The sequence below is a fragment of the Puccinia triticina genome, chromosome 8A, assembly GCF_026914185.1.
Source record: "Puccinia triticina chromosome 8A, complete sequence".
Taxonomy (NCBI): Eukaryota; Fungi; Basidiomycota; class Pucciniomycetes; order Pucciniales; family Pucciniaceae; genus Puccinia; species Puccinia triticina.
This window is the reverse complement of record NC_070565.1, coordinates 1,268,251-1,290,575: the sequence shown is the minus strand read 5'-3', so window position 1 is coordinate 1,290,575 and position 22,325 is coordinate 1,268,251. Positions and strand designations below refer to the sequence as shown.

The following is a 22,325-nucleotide window of genomic DNA, read 5'->3' as shown; positions in this document are numbered from 1 at the left end:
GGACGTTCTTTTGAACCTGCCCAGCAAGGTGGAACATGCCGTGGTCGTCAGATGCAGCTCGAAGTGGGAGCCACATTTAAGGGATTTGCATGCTAGATTCATCTGCACGTTTGGGAGACTGCGGACATCTGGGAAGCAGTGGGACCACGCCGAGTTCTTCCGACAATTGACAATGCTTCGCCAATTCTGCAACCATCCAATATTTGCACGCATGGAGCTGCCAATCCAACCAACATGGCAATGGCAGGATTCTGGAAAGATCATTCACTTAGTTGAAAGTCTAGAAGCCTTGTTTATACGACCGCAACTGAGTGAACGCCCAAAGGCAGTTGTGTTTTCCAGCTTTGTTGCATTCTTGGAGATGTGAGTGAAGTGGCAAGCTAAAATGCGCACAGTTACAATGACACATGCTGATTTCCTTGCTCTAGAATTGGGCGAGCTCTGGATGAGAAACAGATTGGATTCACTTGGCTCACTGGGGACCTCAATGTGCGAAAGCGTGACAGCAACCTGAACGAATTCCGAAGTGAACAAACATTGTGGTGTGCCAAATCTGTTTCAAGTATCAAATTACATAAAGTGATGGTTGAATACATGAGAAGGAGGCATATTCTTGGATGTATTATTGCATTATTAGATTCTAAAGGTCATTTAACCCCTAGTCACTCACTTGAACCACTAGGCTAGCTCCACTCAGTCAAAAGTTATTTGGATTAAACTGTTTGTGACGGAACATAATCAAATACTATAGATTTATATTTGGTAGTACATAGTATAGAATCAGGTACAAGTACATAGTTAGGGTGTAGTTTATACAGGTGCACACACGTACCCCTGTATGGTCGCATGACATCATCAGTCACATGTTGGATCACACGTTTATCAGAAGGCTCACTAGCTAAAATACCTCAATGGAAGCTTCCATGCAGCAAAAATCCCTCACAGGAGAAGTCACACCAGCATAAATACCTCAACTGAATTCCCCACCAGCAAAAATCCCTCACATTTTACTATATAAGGAGCATGTTTTCCCTCCTCAGTTGGAGCATGCCACTCAGGCAATCCTAATCAGCACACACATCTCACTCAGAAGCCTCAAGCAAAAAAATCAACATAAATCCACTAGTGTGATCTCAATCAAGTTGCCCATCAACATCTTTCATACCTCAGAGGATATATAAGTAGTCAAGTAGCAAGCATCACCACTTGTGCCCTTAACAAGTCAAAGTGATCTTAACCCATTTTACTCCTAACTGAAGGTTAAGGAGGAGGGCAAAGACACTTTGAATAGTTCACATCTGCCATTAGTCTTTTTGCTCTCAACATTCTATATCTCCGCACATACTTCTCTCACTCAATAAACATATAAACCATATAAAACATATCTTACGTTCCTACTGATTTCCACCACCAACTCCATTTCCCCGTATCCACTCAACATTTCCACTGAATTCAAGTTTGATCTAGGTTTGATTGGAGACTGCTACATATAGTTATCTCTATGATTAGTTTGCCACAACAATAAAACAAATTTGTTGTGATAACTCTTGTGTAGTATTATAGAGGGGCAGGTCTTTCAAACCACCCGTAACAGTTGTAAAAGCTTCATACATACTTGAAATATTATAACTGCTATTTCCCCCTCACAGAACTGCCACCCGTCCCAAAGGAGTTCTCACAACGTGCAAAGTACTTTTGGCATCCGTGCAGGCAGCAGGAGTGGGAATCGATTTGCGATGTGCTCAGAATGTGTACATTATGGTGAGTGCTGGCTGATCTCTGGCAGGCAGGCAGAGAGGCCAGCAGGCTAACGTGACTCTTGATATATAAGGAACCAAGCTGGAACCCTGCAAATGAATTTCAGGCTATTGATCGGCTATACCGCCTGGGCCAGACGGAGGAAGTCTGTGTCTATTGGTACTACATACAGGGGAGCCTGGAAATGAACATCTATCAAATACAGAGACGGAAAGCGGAGTTGGCCTTGTAAGCAGAGTCTCTTCAGCCCCATCCGGTTGATTGCTCCAGAAGCTGACTTGATAGGTTGCAAAGACTAAGCGTACCAACGGGAGGAAACGAGCATTATGAATGTGCTCAGCTTGTCAGCCACAGAGTACATGTCACAGTACCTTACACGTACCAAGTACCTGCAATTGTTCACATTACTTATAGTACATTCCTTTACACCTTTATTACATATGTATATCATTAGATACAAGCTTAAGAATGTACTCTTGTTATACATCACATTACAGTTAACCATAGTTAAATACAGTTACCATAATGTACTGTTGTTATAAGAGTTAACTTACATGCAAACAGTAAGATTACAGTACATTGTAATATTACTGTACACGTGAAATACCCCAAGACAGGTATCACTCATTTATCCCCTGTTACGCCTCAGTTCCTATTTACATGACATATTGGTTATGATATAAATACATAAACAATACATGATGTAATCCAATTCAAAGAGCACTGAATGGAATCAATGATTGGTTATGATCAGCTAGTGTGCACTGCTACTGATCTAGGATCAGTACTGATCATTACACTGCCTTGATCATTTCCAATGTTGATCCTCATGAGGATCTGCTTCCCTTGAGCGCTTCCAGTTCCCCCCTGGTCCTGAAGCGCCTCCAAGCGCCTCATGTTCCCTCCTGCTCTTTCCCCTCTATATAAACACGCCCCCCAGGACTGTTTATCCCCCAGAATATTATTACAGAAAAGTTTAACCCATACTATAGTTAAACAGTGCTTTCATTCTCACCCATCATTCAATTCAGGAATACTCTCAACTCTTGATTACCCTTACCTTTCTGTAGGTAAAACCACGAACCCAAGTTGAGTTATTCCTTGGATGCCTATTAACACCCTGTGTTGATCTGGATGCGCCTTAATTGAGCAAGCCTCTCAGTCAAGATTACTGATAGAGTGAAACCTTTTACAGGTCTTACCACGAACCCATTGGCCCATCCTTGGCATCTTACACCATCATCTTGATAGTAACAACCCTCTCAGACACGGTTAGTTACATACAGGCTGACACAGCTGCTCATGACAACACTGATGGATGGAGATGGCAATACTCACAGGAACTGAATCGTAAGCCTTCAGCATATCCCTCCCAGATCTGGCCACAACACGGGAGCCTGTGTGTTAAGTAAGCCTCTTTCGGATTCCGACAGCTTGGACAGATATTGCGGGGCGTAGCAATTGATGGGTAAGTTGCGCGGGACGTCTTTGAAGCTGTTTGAAGGGGTCAAGTCGGAAGGTTGCCTGCGTGACTCGAGAATAAACTTATGGACGTGTATCCTTCCAAGAGTGTTGAACTTTTTCTGAACATAAATAGAATCCAGCTGTGCCGCAAGCCTGCTGAACGCGTCTGATCTCCAATACAGGGGCAACTTGACTGGTTTGCGTGGGAGGGTGGTTTCGGTGTCAGAAGTAACTTTGATGTTGTTGAAAACTGAAAGAAACCTAGAATCAATGGGAAGTGACAAGAGGGTCTCTTGACGGTGTTGCTGAAGCTAGCAAGGAGCATTCACAGTCAGTTCAGAACCAAGAGTCAGCAGGGGCTGATATAACAGTAAAGCCTACCTGCTTGCGCATCTTGCTTTTGCTTTCCGAATGCTTCTTCTTCACTTTGTGTTCAGGTGAAAACCGGCCGAGTCTGAGACCTTCCTGCCTGCCAATGAACCAACGATGTAGCAGCCCGTATTGGATAGAAGAGTTACTAGCCTCCACCGGATCGATGAAGAAGACTGTAAATGCTCCTCCATTGAACGCATGCCGCCAGTGTTTCAGTACAAATTTCGCGAAGAGCTGGTTCCAGTGGGCATCCCACGGATGATCCCACGCAAAGGTAGATCCAGGGAAGTGGGAGGTAGAAAGATCCTGAATGAAGATGGTTCTGAATATTGGATTGACTGTCTGAGATTTACTTTGCAGGGCTTCTGCTGGAATTTAATCTATGTCATGCACCAGAATTGAGTCTGGCATGTTGGAGCCTACGTGGAAGTTGTGGGGAGAAGCACAAATCTGCCAATCATTTGATACTGGCTTCTTGGGTGAGGTCGACAGGTTAAGCAGAGTCCGCAAGAAAGCTGCCATGGCACGAGCGCATGGTGAATTGGAGTAGATTGCATTGATTTTGGCGACTCGGCGCGGTGGTTTACCATCCGGAAAGGTTGGCATGGATGATGACATTGTGGGAGCAGGATGAGGACGGACTGTAGGATAGAGTAGCAACAAGCAACAGAGGACAACTTTTATATTGCAATCATGTGTGGTGCTGGTCCACAAAGGGGAGTCTGTGTGGGGCACATTCAAAGGGATTGCAATGGTCAGATGGATCAATTCAGTGGTCGGACTTGACTTGTTTGGATGCAATTGCCTTTGAAGAACCGGGTAGTTGGGGCTTTTGGGCATGTGGCGACCGCAATGTTCGGCCGAATGTCATGGTAGACACTGGCCTTTAGAGTTGAGTGCACCCCGATAGCCAATGGCTCAACCTCACGGCGGGCCCACTTGTGTGGGGCCCGCCGTGAGGAAAATGTGGCTCACAGCAATCGTGTATAGAGGATGTCCACTCTGATTTTCGGCCGAAGGTCAGAGTAGACAGCGTCCTGCCAACCTGCAACATCATCTTTATGCGCGTTGCCTTAACCCAGACACACTTCCCTAACCCTTACAATCACTGGGTAAAGCAACAACCACATTGGTGTATAGCGGAGCCCGCTGCCAGCTATTGATCTCTACCCCTCGCAGCATGTCATCTCAAGGAGGCACTCCCTAACCAGCAATGCAGCACAGAAGCGCCGGTCTGCGTGTGAATGATGCGTGGTGCTTAGCAGCTCAGGAGGCAGGAGTCTCCCTATCCTGCTGACACAAATTGGCCCGGCCAAGAGCTGGGGTGACTTTCACGACACGACTTGCATTGGTTGACCCTCATATTTGTCAGCATGAGATGATGCCAACTGCGTGACAAGTGCAATCCGCGGTGTGCAAACGCCGGTAGAGAGTGAAGGATGGAATTGAGGGCTTGAATTACCGTGAACTGGCAAGCCAGCTATAACATCTCATATCTGGGTGCCACCTAGACATTTGCATGGTGAGATGAGAGGAAACAGACGTGGGATTTAGGGGAACAACACATCGGCGATCAAAACCCATCGGTGGTTAGGCTCCCCCTTGGGACAGGAAACAAATGAGCCACCCAAAGTCAAAGAAGCTCAGAGGAGATAGGCAGGCCAAACTTACCGTTTTGTTTTGGTGCAATTTTTGGCCAAGCAGACCCACTAAGCTGACATTTCTGGTAAAGATGTCTTCTCCACGTTGATGGGTCCTGAGAGATGGGAAAGAATGAGCCCACACTGACCAAACTTTATCTAACTTGCATGGCACATACCTTTACCCTCACGATTTCTGATTGCGTTCCAAGTGGCGGTTACGTTTGGCACAGCCCATCGAGGGATTTTGAGGTCATGGGCCTTGGCGTATAATTTACCTTGGAACGCGTAGGCCAAGTTCTGATGAAGGGCAATCTTGTCTTGAGCATCTGGCTGATTCTCCACACAGTTCATCTCGGCGTCCGTGAGGAGTTGTTGCTGTTGCAGCCACTTTAGTTGGGTTGGAGTAAATTGATGATGACTCGGCATGATGCGTGAAAGAATTTGAGTTTTAACTATTGGCAAATATAGGTGAACGTGTTTGACAAGCACTTCAACCAAATGTATATTAAGGGCAGTCAGTTGAGGACAGTGGAGCAAGGCAGAACAGAGTCTTGCTGGGGCCACAGAGGGAACGGCCATTGTTTTGTCATACTGGTGCTTCAATTGCCACCTTTTCAAACCTGGATTTGGAGTTAACCAGGAGATACTAACCAAATCAGCGCCACAGATCAATTGAGTCGTGCACTCGTCAACATCACTAGGAGGCAAGTGACACGGTGATGTGAACTGAATTCGGAGGAATGTGGCTGCCGCAATCAAGCCTTGGGCGTGGGGATACCCACCAGGAGGCTTGCCTACAGTGGCAACAGGGTGGCGCGACAGAAGATGAAAATTTGTGGTAAATGTGGCATTAACTTACGTTCATGCCAATGTAATAATTGTGCAATGATTTGCATCGCTGTGGTCATGAAACTGGGTGACAGCTCCTTGATGGGGGTAAGGAGGAGATTGAGAACCAACGGTCGTTTGAGCTGCCTGGCAGACAAGCTGGGGTGCTGCAGTGGAATATGACCTTGTCTTGTTGGTTAAGGCTTTTACACTGTGCTATACCTCAACCGTCGTAGTAAGACATGGCCAACCGACCAATTTACGTCTGTCTCTGCAAGCGGCATGGCTGCAGCAAATACTAGCATGAAGAACAAGGTAGAGGGCTGGTTCCGGTGTGGTAACCCTGTTCCTGTTCATACTATCACCCTCATATCACCAAAACCCTTCATAAATACCTCATTATTACTTCATATTCAGATTCTACACCCCATTTTACCCCTAGTCACCCACTCATTTCACCTAGGATTTCCAAATGGATCAGCAGTTATTGGCATGTATAGTTTTGGCAGGTATTTTATTCATACATATCCTTAGCATTATTACATACATCATTCATTAGTATCATAGCTACATAGGACTGCAGATCTTACATAAACTTCATTACTCATTTTCCTCTTCATATGATATCAGCAGTACATTCCTTCATAGCTCTTGTAGTTATTATCAAATGCTCATCATTATTTCATCTTCTACATAGTTACCTTTCATGTAAACTCCTTGGTCATTGCACCTTCATCATTACTGCTCATCTTCAGATATTGTTACTATGTGCTCATCATGTATCACCCCCTGTAGTACTTCTCACATATATAAACACCCCTCTAGATGTTGTATTCCTGATCATGCACTTTCTACTACATCCCCTCTGTAGCACCTTTTAAACATCACCCTTATATGCACTTTCTACTACATCCCCTCTGTAGCACCCTTTTCATCACACTTAGATACACTTTCATCACCATAAAAATATATCTCCCAGCATATATCTCATTTCACATCTCAGAGTGACTCCCCAAGAGCTTCTGCTTTTTTCCCCTTCTCACTTCTCCTCTCTCACTCAGTAGGATTGATACACCTCAGACTCATAAAGTGTTAAAGCCATCTAAGTCAAAGAGAATCATCAGCCACACCCTTTTCTTTTTCTTAGTGTAACCCTCTCTCCATCAGCATTAGTCAAGAGGGCAGCCTCACCAGCACCTGTAGCCTCTTCTACATTATTAGTAGTGTAGTTGACTATTTCCCCTCACAGCTCTTTCCTGATCTTTTAGGAGTTCCACACCGGGCAGAGTTTTGACCAAGCAAGTGTTTGAGAATCATCAGAAGCAAGCAAACGTCCAGCACAACCAAAGCTCCAGAGGCGATCAAGCACACTCTACAGAAGGCTTGAACCAGACAACCGTGAGTGCAAAAACTGTTTGGGCTGACTATGTGACACGTCATTGATATTGGCAGATGCACACTCTGTGCAGAGCACTGTCAATGCCTCTGCTTCTGAAGCACCAAAATTGACCGGTAATGCCCGGAACAACCTTCTCCTCGAAGAGTCTTTCTGCAAACAGGTGATGATTCACCTGGCATCATCAGTTTTTGCCAACAGACTGAGTAAAGATGGCGCTGTGGAATTCTTGAAAGGCGCACGGGCCAATGTTGAACTTCTTGCGCAAATCTGGAGCTTGAAAAATCGGACAACAATTGATCCAACACCGATTCTCGAGCAGATCCCCAAGTCTCAAGAGGCCGTCTTCCATTGGCTGAACCTGAACCCAACCCTAACCACACGCGTATGCTGCAAGAGATGCTTTGCACTCTACCCAAGCCAATCTGTGAAGAATGACCATCCCAAACAATGCACAGAACCTTTTCTCTCCTCAAAGCAAGGCTACTGCAAGTGGGCCAAGGCGGAAAATCTGAATCCGACTTGTGGCCAAGCTCTCTACAAGTCCAACTACAAGCAAGCAGAAGTTCCTGTTTGCACATTCAGCTATGTATTGCTGAAGTCGTGGTTGCTCAACCGGCTCTCGCAACCTTACTTTGAGACCATGCTAGATTCAGCCCTTGTTGCTCATGAATGGGGCGCTGACGAGGCGATGGAGGATGTCTGGCACGGCCGGGTCTGGCAAGAATTTGCCAATTTGGATGACGGTACCGGTACTTATACTGCCCATTCTGGAAATCTAGTCTTCAGCCTGTATCTCAACTGGTTTAGCCCAGGAGGAAGCTCGAATCTTGCGAAGCACACAACCGTTGGGGCAATCACTCTAGTTTGCCTGAACCTCCCTGCAGCTCAGCGATATAAGTTGGAACACGTGTTTCTTTTTGGCATCATTCCTGGACCAAAGGAGCCAAAGCTGGAACAGCTCAACCACATCTTGAGCCCTCTGGTGGAAGAGCTGAAGGAGTTTTGGAGTGGAGTCTTTTTCAATTTGACCAGCCTCCATCCATCCGGGAGAACTGTGCGCGCGGCAATCTTCCCCCTCATCGCAGATCTCCCGGCGCTGCGGAAGGCCAACGGATTCGGCAGTCATGCGGCACAATTGTTTTGTTCCTTTTGTCTTCTCCCAAAGGGCAACCTGCACGAGACCAATATCACCCAGTTTACTTCCCGGACGGACGAGGCACACAGGCAACGCGCATCCGAATGGCTGAAGATTCAAAACTTCACCAATAGGAAGAAGTTTGCAAAACAGCATGGGGCCAGGTGGAGTGTCCTGAACAAGCTGCCCTACTGGAAACCTGTTCAACACTCTTCAATCGAGTTGATGCATGCCTTGGCCCTGGGTGACTTGAAAGATCACAGCATGTGATTCCTAAATCTGCCGGCCGCCGGCGCACAACTCAAAAAAATGCAAGAGCTTGACGAGGCCTGGCAGAACAACAAGTCTTACACAGAGCCCCCTTTTGGTGGCGAGGCTTGATTGTCAGTAAATGCAAAGGGGAAAAGAAAGCGTGCCAGTCCTATCACAGAGTCTCCCGCCAACCGAACCAGCAAACGAACCCGCTCAGCCACCTCCAGACCTTATGGGGGGAGTACATCCGTTGCACTCCCCCACTCTCCGCGAGTTCATTCCTCATCAAAGGCCGAAACCCGCGCTGGCCCTTGTACCAACTCGGACACATCATCACAACACTCCTACATGTTGCGTCTGAGGAAGAAGTCATTGTATCACACATCCGAGGAGGAGCCCACGACTGAATCTGACGAGGATGTTGGGAGTGACGACACCATCAAGGGTGGGAAAGCGCGAGGCAGAGTCTTACATTCCCCAATTGATGACAAGGATTTCCCCCGCATCTCCCCGGATGAGCTGGATCTAGTCCATCGAACCATTCTACACACCATCTTGCCGTCGTGGATAGATAGAGTGCCCCGCAACTTAGGATCGGCCAGCCATGGCTCATTGAAGGCCGCAGAATGGATACTGCTGTACAAGGTCTACTACACGATCACCCTGATTCCACTGTGGGTCACATCTCACAAGAGTGCAGCCACCACCGCAACCAAACAAAGAATTTCCCGACTGTTGGAATCAACCACCACACTGTCGCAGGTGGCACATTTTTTAACTCTGCCCAAAATCAGTGTGCAAGACCTTGGCAAACTTGACAGTCTGATCTTGAAGTACCGTTGATTTCTACAAGATGGCTGGCCTGGAGCATTGAGCAAGCCCAATTTGCATCTGACGCAACATTTTTCAGAAGTGATCAAGCGCTTTGGTCCTCCCCGCTCAACTGCCGCGTGGGCGCAAGAAAGAGTCAATGGAATTTTACAGAGGCTCCCCACAAACAGACACCTTGGTGAGTTCACCCAGCTCCGCTTTGGCCCCCGCTCATGTGCGCTGACAACCCTGCTGTTTGTGCAGAGGACATCCCCAAGACACTCATAATTAAATGGCACATCAACTCAAACCTGCACTTGCTCCAACAAGAGAGAATGAGCATCAGCCCATTCGCCACACAGGACACAGAAGGAGGGGCGCCAACAACAATAGAGATCAAGCCCCATTTGCTGCTCAAGTGGCAACGCGCGGTGGCACGTCTGGAGGGTGTGGGCCCTACCACACAGACGAGTCGGCTTTTGGATCCCACGGTGGAAATTGTCAGCCGCGTTCAAGTTGACCGCAAAACCTTTACATTGAAGAAGCACCACCATGGAAACTCCCTGGTTGAATTCTACTTAGGCAAGGATCAACGTTTTGGTGAAACACAGATTCTCTTCCAATCAACCCAAACACCCGGCAAGACCTGGCTAGTCATCAAACCATTCAAAGAGGTACAACGGAGTGAAGATCCCTATGGCGATTATCCGGACCTCAACTGTCGACTGGTGAAGGCGGAGCATGAGGTGGATGTGGTAATTGACTGTGACCAGGTGATTGGCCATGTTGCTATTATGCCGCATGTTGCAGGTACATTTGGGGTGGCAAAAGAAACGTTGAGCGCGGTGGGCTTGCGGACTGCAGTGAGTGTCTAGTCTGAACTTGCCGCTCTTGTAGGGTGTGTTGTCTGAGTGGGCCTATTTGGGGCGCCTTTGTTTTTTTTAGGGTTGGGAAGGTCTGGGTGATGATTGAGTCTAAGGATAAGCAAAAGTGTTTGGTGGTGACTGTGCCAGCGCTGTCAGAAGCTGTGGGGAATTGAGTTGGTTTGGGCCCTTAAGCCATGCATGAGCACAACCCCTTTTGTGGTACCCAACTTGTTGCAAAGAGAGGCCAAATTATGTTTGATTTCAAAGGCATCCCGGCCTGAATTGTGTCACAATTTGATGTTCATGCCCAAATTCAGACTCGCTTCCAACCGAGTTCCTCCATGCTTGTGCCCTGGACTGGCCTTGTTTTTGTTTTCAACAGCTCCAGCGGCCTCTTCCCTGCCTGTCTGTCCCTGCCAATTTCATCTCACCCAGCCACTCATTCTGCCCCTTATTTCGTGCCTCATCACGTGACATACCCCTAGAAACCTCTGCCATGAGTCCGACCGATGGTGCCTCTAGGGAACAGCCGGGCAATGGGGGCAACGGTGCCTTGCCTCCAGGCAGGGATCAGGGATGGATCTCCTCTCTGGTGGATCGGCTGGTTCCCAAGTTTCAAGCGCAAGGACACGCTCCAGGTATTGATTCTGCAATGCAGACCAATACTCAAGGCAAGCTGGTGGATCCGCTGGGCTTGAGCAAGTAACTTTGTAACCACTAACCACCTTCTCTTTGAAAGATTTCAGAGAACTAAGATTTATTTCTCATTAGATCTTTCTTTCTATCTTGTAGTTACAATTACAAATGTAGAAAGATCCGTAATAGAAAATAAGATGAAAACTTATTTATTACCTAAGAGCAGGATCTGGACCGTCTCTTCTTAAGCTTGTAGGCTTGTTGAGCGTGTAGAGAGAGGAGTGAAGAGTTCCGTGATCGCAATGATCCTTATCTGTTTAGATTGGATTGTTGTTAGTCACCTCTTCTTCGCTCTCTTCTACGAGGAAGATTTTTCTTCTTACTTGGACAGGGTTGAATCCCTTCTTTGTCCTTTCCTTAATTCGAGTCGGGGAGACGGCTGAGTAGCGTCGCAACGTGATCTGTTCTTTACAGCATGTTGCTTCAGCTCTTGCCTGTCTCTTCCCTCACTCTTAAGTAACACGAGCACTTACCGATTGACTTTCCAACTCTTTGAGTGGTTTCGGCGTGGTCGGTCTTTTCTCGTTTGACTGGGTCTATGAGATATTTTTGGATAGAGCCGTTAGCATCTATCTGATCAATTGCGTTCAAGTTCTTACAACTGCTTACCTTCGGCGCTTGTTGTAATTCTATCCGACAATGATTTTTGGCCGGGATTTCCCTTGTGGCTAACCTTGCTGCTCACGAGTGTTGAATCTGTAATCATCCAGAAGATGTTTTCAGTTTTCTCGACACGTGGCGCTGGTTTGGACTGCGGAGACGGTTTGCTTTGCTTACCAGTTTCCGCAGCTCTTTCAGATCCCGGCCCCTTTCTCATTTTATGAGATCGGTGCCGTTCACCTCGGCGTGAATTCTCACAGCCTTCTGTGTTTCGAGTCGATCGATTCGAAGCAAGTTCAGAGACTTGCACTACCGCCAGTTTTGTTAGTGAGCGCTTGATGGTCGTCCTTCCCGTAGGCTTGGTGAGGAAGTCCGCCGAGTTCTCTGTGGACTTGACGTAGAGAACTTTGATGAGACCCGCGGCGATCAGTTCCCGGACAAAGTGAAGTCTTATGGACATGTGTTTTGTCCTGAATCCGTTTTGCGATGTTTCGCTTTTGGCGAGATCCAGCGCACCCCAATTTTCAATATAGACCTTGATGTTCTTGAGACTTGGAAAGACTAGAGTTTCATCTGCTAGATTCGCCACCCACGCCAGGTCACGGCCTAAGTCCGAAAAAGCTTTGTACTCCGCTTCTGTCGTGGACAATGACACCGTCGTCTGTTTTGTCGACTTCCAGTTGAGTAAATGATCGCCTGATTGCACAACATATCCAGTAGTCGATCTTCCGGATTCCGATTCGGGCAGTTGCCCCAATCGGAATCCACAAAGGCCGCGACTCCTGAGCTCTCCTGTTTGGCGTAAGTTAAACCAATTTCCCTGGTTCCCTTCAGGTACCTGAAGACTTGAATCGCCGCGTGGTAATGCTTTATCCCCGGTTTTTCCAGATATTGCGACAGAGTACTGACAGCGAAGGAGATATCCGGCCTCGTCAAGATGCTGAGATAATTTAAAGACCCAACCAGTGCTCTATAATTTACTCCCAGTTCGTTGAACAGCTTGATTTCCTGCTCAGTTGCCTTTTTGAGGTATTCCCTGGGATTCAACGGACATGATGCCGAATGAAGTTCTTCAAGCCCAAATTCCTTCAGCTTGCGGTCGATGTATTGCGTTTGGTTTATTTGGATACCGTGGGTAAAGCGTTCAATGTTCATTCCTAGGAGAAATTCAGCCTGGACCATATATTTAATCTCAAATTCCTTCTCCATCTCCGCCTTGAAGACTTCGGGCGCATCACTGATGATAACCAAGTCGTCCACATGTGCAAAGATCCAGGTAGCCGGTTTTCCTTGTGCCGCCGTTCTCCAGAACACACACGGATCCGACAACGCCGCCTGAAAGCCTAGCAAAAAGAGATACGTAGACAACCGTTTGTACCACACCAAGGGCGCCTGCTTGAGCCCGTAGATGGCTTTCTTTAGCTCCAGGACTGAGTTCGGCGGACAGTCCAGCCCTGGCGGCGGCAGCAACGTCACTTTGTCCTCCAGCGGACAAGTGAGAAACGCACTCCTTACATCAAGCTGATGTATTTTCAATCCGTGGTTCACCGCAAACGACAGAAGAAAACGAAGGGAGGCCGGTTTTCCAGTAAGAGCATACTTTGACTCAAAATTGAGCCCGTGTGTCTGCTTGAAGCCTTGCGCGCAGATCCTTGCTTTGAACTCCACTACTTGATTCTCTGACCCCAGCTTTTTTCTGTAAGCCCACGTTGAAGGAATTGGATCATCGCTGGTCACCCTGACTCGAACCACCCACACTTGATGTTTCTCCATGTTCGCTATTTCCTTTCGCTCGGCCTCTTTCCAACTGAGGTGTTCAGGGCAAACCATGGCTTGCTTGTGGTTCTTCGGCTCGATGGATACCGTAACAGAGTACGCCTGCTTGCGCTCCCGCTTCCCTTCAACAATGTTGCGCTGATCGATTCTGCCAATAATCGCCCTTGCTGGCGGCTGAGTATCGTCGTCTTCCCAGGGATTCTCCTCCGACCCCTCCTGGAGAGGTCCACCACCAGATTGCAGGTTAGCCAGGATTCCCTCTATCTCGCGCCGCTCATGCTCGTCCTCATCTTCGGGTTCTTCCGCTTCTTCATCCGTCAGAGCTTCCTCCTCTTGAAAAGGTAAATCCGCCTCAGAGTTGAAAACTGGTAGCCTGTCGCCATTCGAGAGATGATAACTCCGCCGCAACGCTGCACACTCCGGATATGTATGTTCATCGAAATGAGCATGCTTGACGGTGAGGATTTGCTTGTCCTCTAGTCGACAGATTTTGTAAGAAGAATAGTCATTCTCATATCCGAGAAGAACACCTTCCCAGGAAATCGGCGCAAACTTCTCCGTCCTTTGCTGCTTGGGCTTCACCACCCACACTCGACATCCAAACGGTTTGAAAAAATTCATGTTTGGAACCGTCTTGAACAGTAACTCGACAGGCGACTTTTTACTTTTCGCCATAGAAGGTAGGCAGTTCGTCGTCGCCGTAGCTGCCTTGACCGCTTCCGCCCACCATTCTGGCTCCAGCTTCGAGTGTAAGAGCATACACCTCGTCATCTCGATGATAGTTCGATTTGCTCTTTCCGCCAGTCCATTGTTTTGTGGCGTGTATGGCGGCGAAACGTTGTGTTGAACGCCAGCTTCTTGAAGCAGCCCACCGAGATTCTTGTTACAAAACTCGCCTCCACCGTCAGTTACCAGCTTCTTCAGCTTCGCTCCGGTTTGAGTTTCAAATAGCGACTTGAACTTCTTGATTTCTTCAGCCGCCTGAGTCTTGTCCTTCAGAATAACTGTATGAATGTAACCTGTGTACTGGTCCACCAAGGTTAGGAAGTAGCGAGCTCCTCCATTCGTGGCTGGAGATATCGGCCCCACCAGGTCCCCATGTACAATTTCGAGAGGAGCCTTTGCCGGTTTGAAGTGACTCTTGCAACTGAGCCTGCTCGCCTTTCCTTGCATGCAAGCGTTGCAGGCATGGGTCTTCTTCAGGTCCAACGGTAGTGCGACAGCAGTGGCTATCCTGGCAGCGCAAGCGTGTCCCAGACGTTTATGCCATTTGACAAAGTCAGAGGGCTCCGTCGCCGCCGTCGTTAGTAACCCCACCGCAAGATTCGTCGGATCAAGCACTCCCTTGATTTCCAGAAGATTGTTGCTGATGTCCACCCCAACCGGCTTGCCGTCGTCAATTTTCACCGCAAAACCTTCACCTCCCTGCTGAATTATAGCCTTGGTTTTCAACAGCTGAACAAAAGATACGAGGTTTCTTGTGAGCCGCGGGACGTAGAGAGCGTCCTTTAACGTCAATGTTCCTCCATTCTCCAAGAGCAGGGTCGCATCGCCCTTTGCCGTTGCTACAAGATCCCCGGGACCGCTGCCAGTGACAATGTCAATGTTGACTGGGCAGGTTTGCTTGAAGTATCCCAGCGACGTCAGCATGTGATTACTGGCCCCGGAGTCCAGAATTGTAGTTTGCGACTTCATCTCTCCCTTGTTAGAGAGATAACTGAACGACGGGCGGATGTTGTCTTGCGCCGGATTGGACGGTTGACTGGCTGTCACGGTGTGATATATTCTAATGGCTTGTGCAAATTCACTTCCAGGTACTGGATTGAGCAGAACTTGCGCAAGTCTTCTGTGCACTTCTGCTGCATCCAATCCGCTGACACTCGGAGGGTTGGGGAGGGGGCAGGCCACGGATGGTTCTGCGGCGTGTGGGAGACCTATTTACTTGTTCAGCAAACAGGTGAATAAAAATGGTTTCACCATTTGTTTGCCTAGGGTAACCCAAGAGTTATCTGTATAACTCCCCAAGTTACCCAAGTTTGGGATAAGGGAATAGTCTCCTCTCTCTTCTCCCTTGTGTCCTTTTGGTTCACCTTTTTAGGTACCAAGACGTAATTGGGGAGCAAGAGAGGTGAGGAGATGCCTCACGTCCCCTAGTGGGTTTTGTGATGTGTCTCCTCCTTGAGATCTCCTAGCAAGAAGGTCTGAGCCCGACCCATCACTCCAGGTGCCTGGAGCCTGCTCAGACTGTCTCTCCCTTATCCTATTTTGACGGTTGTCTGAGGGAAAACTAACCCTCACCTCAAGGGCCTGGAGTTTTGCGTGCCTGGTAGCGCGTTCCTATTATGAGTTAGGGAGCTGGAGCTTTTCACTTCTCCCTGACCGTGGGGGCTTGTATCTCCCGGTTTCATTGCAATCACTCTGTTGTTTGGCTAATTGACTCCTCGAGATCTCTTGGTACCTTGATGCGCAACTGGTCTCTGTGTCTGTGACCTTGCCGGATCCCTCTAGAGAGCCAGTCTGCCCTGTTCTCTGCCGAAAGCACTTGTTTTGCCACTAGGTTGATTTGGTGTCTGATCAGGATAGCTTTTATCTTTTTCCATTCTTCATTCACAAACTTGTCCTTCAACTTTTGCTTTAAGATCACGCTCTCAGTCGTGGTATTGTTGGTCCAGACAATGAAAGTCTTTCCGGCCCTTGCGCCAAGTTTAAGCAGCATCAATAGGCTGAGTTGTACGGCGACAGTTTCTAGTCTTGATATATGTTCTTCTTCCTTATTTTCTATCAGACCACGGTCCAGCTCTTCTATCAATCTAGGGCGGAATTGGGCCCAGCGGCGTCCAATGAGCACTGCAATGCCGTATCCCGTCAAGGCGTCTCCTACCCACCCAATTTCTGTTGGGTCTTGCCGGGCAATCAACCTGGATGGGGTGAACTCCTTGAGTGTTGTAAGCCAGACGTGTAGGTCTTCCTTAGCGTCCTTTGGTATTGGTCTCCTAGTTTCTTGGTGGACCCAATCCTTCAGCCACCGGTAGATTCCGCATAAGTAGCATCTCAGCTGCGGAAGCATATAGGACACGTGGTTAAGCCTGCCGGCAATAACCTCCACCTTGTTGTACAAGAAGTCGGCTCCGATTTCAAGGAAATGTTGTATCTGATTGACCCGTTTCTCTAGTTTCTTCTCTGGCAGCCGCACTGTTTTTCCTGTGCTGTCAGCCGGGCTACCATTCTAGAATAGAGCCCCGCCTGCAGCTCCGGTAGCGCAGCCAAGAGCACCGTAAACCGGGTGCAGAGCAGACCGCAGCGCGGATCTCTGCGCAGCATAGATTTGTTTTAAATTGTTTTAAATATTACAAATAGCTTCCTAGAGAAGCTAGACACCAACGGGACCGCCGTGCGGTCCAGAATCTCTTCTGTACAATATATCCCAACTAGGTACAAGTAACAAAAACAAGGGAGCATGTATAAAAAGACCCACTCAGAAGACCCACGTAATACTCAGCAGACAGCCACTGGTTGCGCGAAAACTACGTGGGCTTGTTAGCGGCTAAATCACTCAGCCACGCGATACAGAGTACTGTAGTACCTGGTCGCATGGAAACAACAGCCGCCAGTAGGCAGCTAAACAATCAAGCCACGCGACTCAGAGAACTACAGTACCTGGTCGCGTGGTAGCAATCTTCTTCCGAGCTCCGTCGCAGCAACAGTAGCGGAAAGACTCGGACATGAATCGCCGAAGAGCTCCGCATAGGAACCGACTCCTAGTGATCCTCCACTCGAGAGCAGAGGATCTCTAGCGTGTCATTTCGAGTAGAACTCTTTAAACGAGTTCCGAGAAGAAAGAATCTTCCTTGTGACCGGTATCCAAGAGATACGGGTCTTACGAGTAGCAAGACCAGTAAAGAGGCTGTGCCTTCCAACAAAATGTATTGGAAGGCCATCCAGGAGAATAGCGAGCCGACGAGCCTCCCAGAAACAGCATAAAAGCCGGTGTTGGGAGGACTCTGGCTCCCCAGAATCATCAATCACTTTAACCGCCCAGCAGCGCACTACTTCGCCGAACATATTCGTTGATCAGTTCGCTCTCAGCTTGTGTTAGATTGTTTTTAGATTCATTGCTCGTCGCTGGACTCCTGCTCCAACAGTAAGTCCAGCTCATTTTCTCTTTATCATCTCGGGAGTAATCCCCATCAATTATATACTTGGGAACTTGTCGAACAACCCCCGCTTGTCGGACCCCAGACAACACAGGACATACTACCCCTGCTTGTCAGGCCCTGTAAGAACCGCCCCGGAGGGCACCTTAACCATTCCGCTGCTCTCGCGGCCCCTCCGTTACATCCCATCAGGGATATAAATCTTTATAAACCATCATCTTACCGCGTCTACAGACGCGACCACTCGCCGCAGTCACTCGTGTAGCTAGAGGACTTCGTGTCTTGGCATCACCGAGCCTGACAATTGGGGGTCTGGCCGGGAACTTATCCCAAAAAACCAGAAAAAATCCTACTATTTCGTCTATCTGACGATTAACCAAACCAAACCTACCTCTAAAATTCTTTTAGCTTACATCACCGTTAGATTGTGTCTAGAAAACTCTGCAGTTTGAGCACGGCGCGCTATATCGCACCATTAGATTGACCTTTTAGTCTAGTAAAGCTCAAAAACCGAGCTCTTTCGCGCGCAACGTACCCCTGAACAATTCTGAAGCTACTAATCCTTCAGAATTATCTCCTATCATCTCTTTACTCGCTTTTGAACCTCCCTAACTTGCTTTTTGCGTTCTTATTTTTCCACATCAGTGGCTCATTTACAACAGAACGCCGAGCTGATTCAATATTACCTCCGCTATCTTAAACTCAGAAACGAAGAGTTTATTAAAAACTACCAGCCGGACGACTTTGAAAAGTTAACCTGTGAAGAAAGAATCCAACTCGGCACGATCCTAGTTGAAAAGAGCAAGAAAAAAGATTTAGAGGCTCGAATCACTCTGAACTTTCTACTCAACGAACACCGGTTGAATAGAATTCAAAGAAAAAAGGAAAGAAGTAAATCGCTTTTTTTTGCGTACTTAAAAATTTACTTTGAAAAATTCTAACAAATTATTGATTCTTCCGCTTAGTGGCCGAACAAAACAAGGAAAAAACAAGCTCCTTTACTGCAAAAGAAGCCGAGAAGTTTGAGAATCCCGTATTAAGCGATTCTGAAGCGGACGAACTCGGTTAGTCCAAGTTTCTCTTGCAAATAATCCGTATAAAAACACTAAAACATAAATAAATAAATAAAAAAACATAAACTAACATGTCCACCCGATCGAGCAGACCCGATCTCGAAGGACCTCTGTCCACCCCCAAGAGGCATCCTAGACAAGCCACCGGCGGCGGAAGCCGAGGAAGTGGCGGAAGAGGAGGAAGCCGCGGAGGAGGAGGAAGCCGCGGAGGTAGCCGTCGAGCCTCCCAAGGAGAAGACTCCGAAGCTGAGCTCCCTGAAGTTCAAGAAGAAGAACCCAACTCCGGTTCCGAGTACCTCGACGACCACCTCGACCAATCCGGCGAGGACTATCCTCAAGACGAAAGAACAGCTAATCAAGCTGGACAAGACCAAGGACTTAGTCCGCGACCACGTCCTGAACTGGCAGGAGTGTGTAGCTCTCCAAGCGAAAGGAGGAGCGACAGAAGAGCTGCGAACAGCTCTCCGCAGAGCTCAAGAGAGCCAGAAAATGGCGCAGAAGTTGATGGCTCAAAAACAGCTAGAGTCTTACGTCGAGGGTTGGAATCCTTGGATGGTGATGAAGCAACTCTACCCAGCCAGAAACACCGGGAAAAAGCGCAAAGCACCCCCAACTCAAGCAGCCAGAGACAACGTCATCCGATGGAAGCGTCTGATGAAGGTGGCGGACACACTAGACAAAGCTTACGATCACCTACAATAGACAGAGACTTTATTTTTTCTTTGTTTGAGAATGTATACAGTAATCTAGACAAATTACATTACAACTCAAATAATTACCATAAAACTACTGTCTCCAAAATTATTGATTGTTATAAAGCCACGAGTAACATGATTGAGACCGGCGTAAAAAAATCTCTGGAATTGTCCCAAGAACCTTTTGTTAAGATCCCAGAACTGAGAGAAATAGTTCAGAAAACTGAGAGAGAACTCCGTGACATAGTTAAAACTGTTGCTGCAGTAAGAGACTCCAATCTCACAGCGCAGGACAAATTAACTGATCTTGACATCAGCCTGGCGGACTTCAAAAATGAAGTAATCACCATGATTAAATCTGAGATAATGGTAGCTCAGCGTGAGCGTGAGGAGCACCAATCTGCTCAGTTAAGAATTCTGATTGACCTTGTCAGCAACCAGGATGACACAATCAAAGAAGTTGCCAAACAAATCACTCAGTCTGTTTCGGAACAAATTAGCACTTTGAAAATTGAGATTAAGTCCCTTAAACAGGCAGCCTCTGGTATTCAAACTCCGCCCCACATGACCAATAAGGCGGAATCCATTGTTCAAGAAGAATTACAATTCAATAACCCTTTCTTGAACACAAAAGAGAGAGTCTTTCAACATAAAGAAAGATCAATGCCTCCCAAAAAAGAGGAACCTGTTGAACAAACCCCTCCTTACCAAAACCAAGCAAGACAGACCTCATCACATTTGAGCAACTTTGATATGTTTGCAATGAACAAACTCTTGCCACCCATCAAAGAATGGCCCAAATTCACCGGCGAAGGAGAATATGATCACATATACTTTATGAATTACATAGATCATCTCCTTGAGTCCTACGAAGCGTCAGATGAAATAGTGACATCCAGATTACCCCGATTGTTTGAAGGCATGGCCTTAGATTGGTTTGTAGGAAAAAAGAAATCAGTTGGCAAAATCAGCTGGAAGGAATGGAAGAAACTGATCCACTTACAATACGGCACTGACGTCTGGGAAGATAAAATGCTTGCCGCATATGAAACCGATTTCTTTGACCCTATGAAACATGTGCCTTACAAATGGTGCTTGACACAAAAGAAGAGAATTGACTGCATATATGATCAACCTTCTCAAAAATTTGTCACCAAGAAAATCTTGAAAAAGTGTCGGGGTGACTTAGAGCATGATGTAATGTGTCGCCTGCGAGATCCTGACGTAGACTTAGCAGAGTTAGTCTCAGTTATAGAATTGGTGATTGCTGCAAAAGGTTTAGATAAGAAGCCCAAATCTTATGAAGAAAGAAAGAGTGCTGTGTATAGAGATAATGCGCCCACCGGCACAAAACCTGCTGAAACTGCGCCAAAAAGGGCTAATATTCCTGAGTGTTATAATTGCGGGGAAAAGGGCCATAAGAGACCTGAGTGCCCCAAACCCCGCAGAAGGATTAACAACATTGAGGTGTTTACAGATGACGAAGGCGACTCTGACACTGGATCCCAGTTTGATATAGTACATTTTGAAAATGACCGGGAGAGTGTCACCGGGGATTGTGGATCCGAACCAATAGCCCGCTGCAACGTGATTCAAGCAGACTTGGGTGACCCCCTTCACATTACAGTAATCCAAGGTGATTCAAACTTGCCACAAAAATGGAACCCTTCCTCTGGAGTTGGACATGTATCTGATGCCAAATTGATGACTAATAAGCCAGAAGAAGGTATGAGTTATACCCTAGGCAAAACAAGTTACACTACTGTGCTCTATGATGGTAAAGAAGTTAAAGCTCTCCTAGATATTGGAGCCTTCTGTTCATGTACCAGTACCAACTTGTTGAGCCGGTACTATCCAGGATGGCGGGAGAAATTACTCCCAACCCCGCGTGCCAAGTTTAGTAGTTGTAATTCTGCACTTAAGCCTATAGGAGTTGTAAAGATGCCACTAATTTTCCCGCACACCAAGGGTTCACTTAGACTACATATAGAATTTGTAGTGTTAGAAGATGCTGTGTGTGATTACCTAATCTTGGGAAATGATGCATTCTGTCTTTACGGGATAGATGTTTTCCAAAGTAAAGACAGGTTCTACACTATAGGTGGAGATTGGAAAAGGAAGTTTGAGATATGTAACATCAATTTCCAGAGCCCTGTAAAAGGAAACCAAGACGAGAAAGAGCTGAACCGTTTCCGTCAAGATTACATGTCTCAAGCTGCCGTCAGTGACACACTGAGCAAAGACCAACATCTAGATGTGTTAAAAATTTGCTTTGAAAATGAAGAAGCTTTCTGCACAAAAGAGGAGCCCATAGGTAATATCTCCGGACATGACATTGAGATAGAACTTACTTGCAAACCTCCTTATCGCCCCGCGCTGAGGAGAGCGGCGTATCCCTCAAGCCCTAAGTCCCGTGAAGCACTAGAAATTCACATTAAGGAACTTCTAGAACTTAAAGTATTGAGGAAAGTAGGCCATAATGAGCAAGTGGAAATAACTACACCAGTAATAATAGCATGGCATAATGAGAAGTCCCGCATGGTAGGAGACTTTCGAGCGCTTAACAATTATACGAAAGCGGATAATTACCCTATCCCCCGTATAGACCACTCGTTACATAACTTGGCTAACGCGAAGTTTATCACGACAATGGACGTGCTTAAAGGTTTCCACCAAATTCCTATTAAGGAAGAGAGTAGGCAATTTATGAGAATTATCTGCCACTTAGGTGTTTACGAATATTTGCGCATGCCTTTTGGTATTAAAAATGCGCCGTCCCACTTTCAGCGTATGATGGATACCAT

The 22,325-nt window shown here is 47.1% G+C and overlaps 1 protein-coding gene across 1 annotated transcript; it reads left to right on the top strand.

Moving 5' to 3' along the window:
* Positions 1-11,023: 11,023 nt before the first annotated feature.
* Positions 11,024-11,233, top strand: PtA15_8A137 (uncharacterized protein; the record flags this gene model as incomplete). Its single annotated transcript, XM_053171536.1, has 1 exon — positions 11,024-11,233. One exon carries the CDS (start codon positions 11,024-11,026, stop codon positions 11,231-11,233), a length of 210 nt encoding a protein of 69 aa, XP_053022790.1.
* Between the last annotated feature and the right edge of the window lie 11,092 nt (positions 11,234-22,325).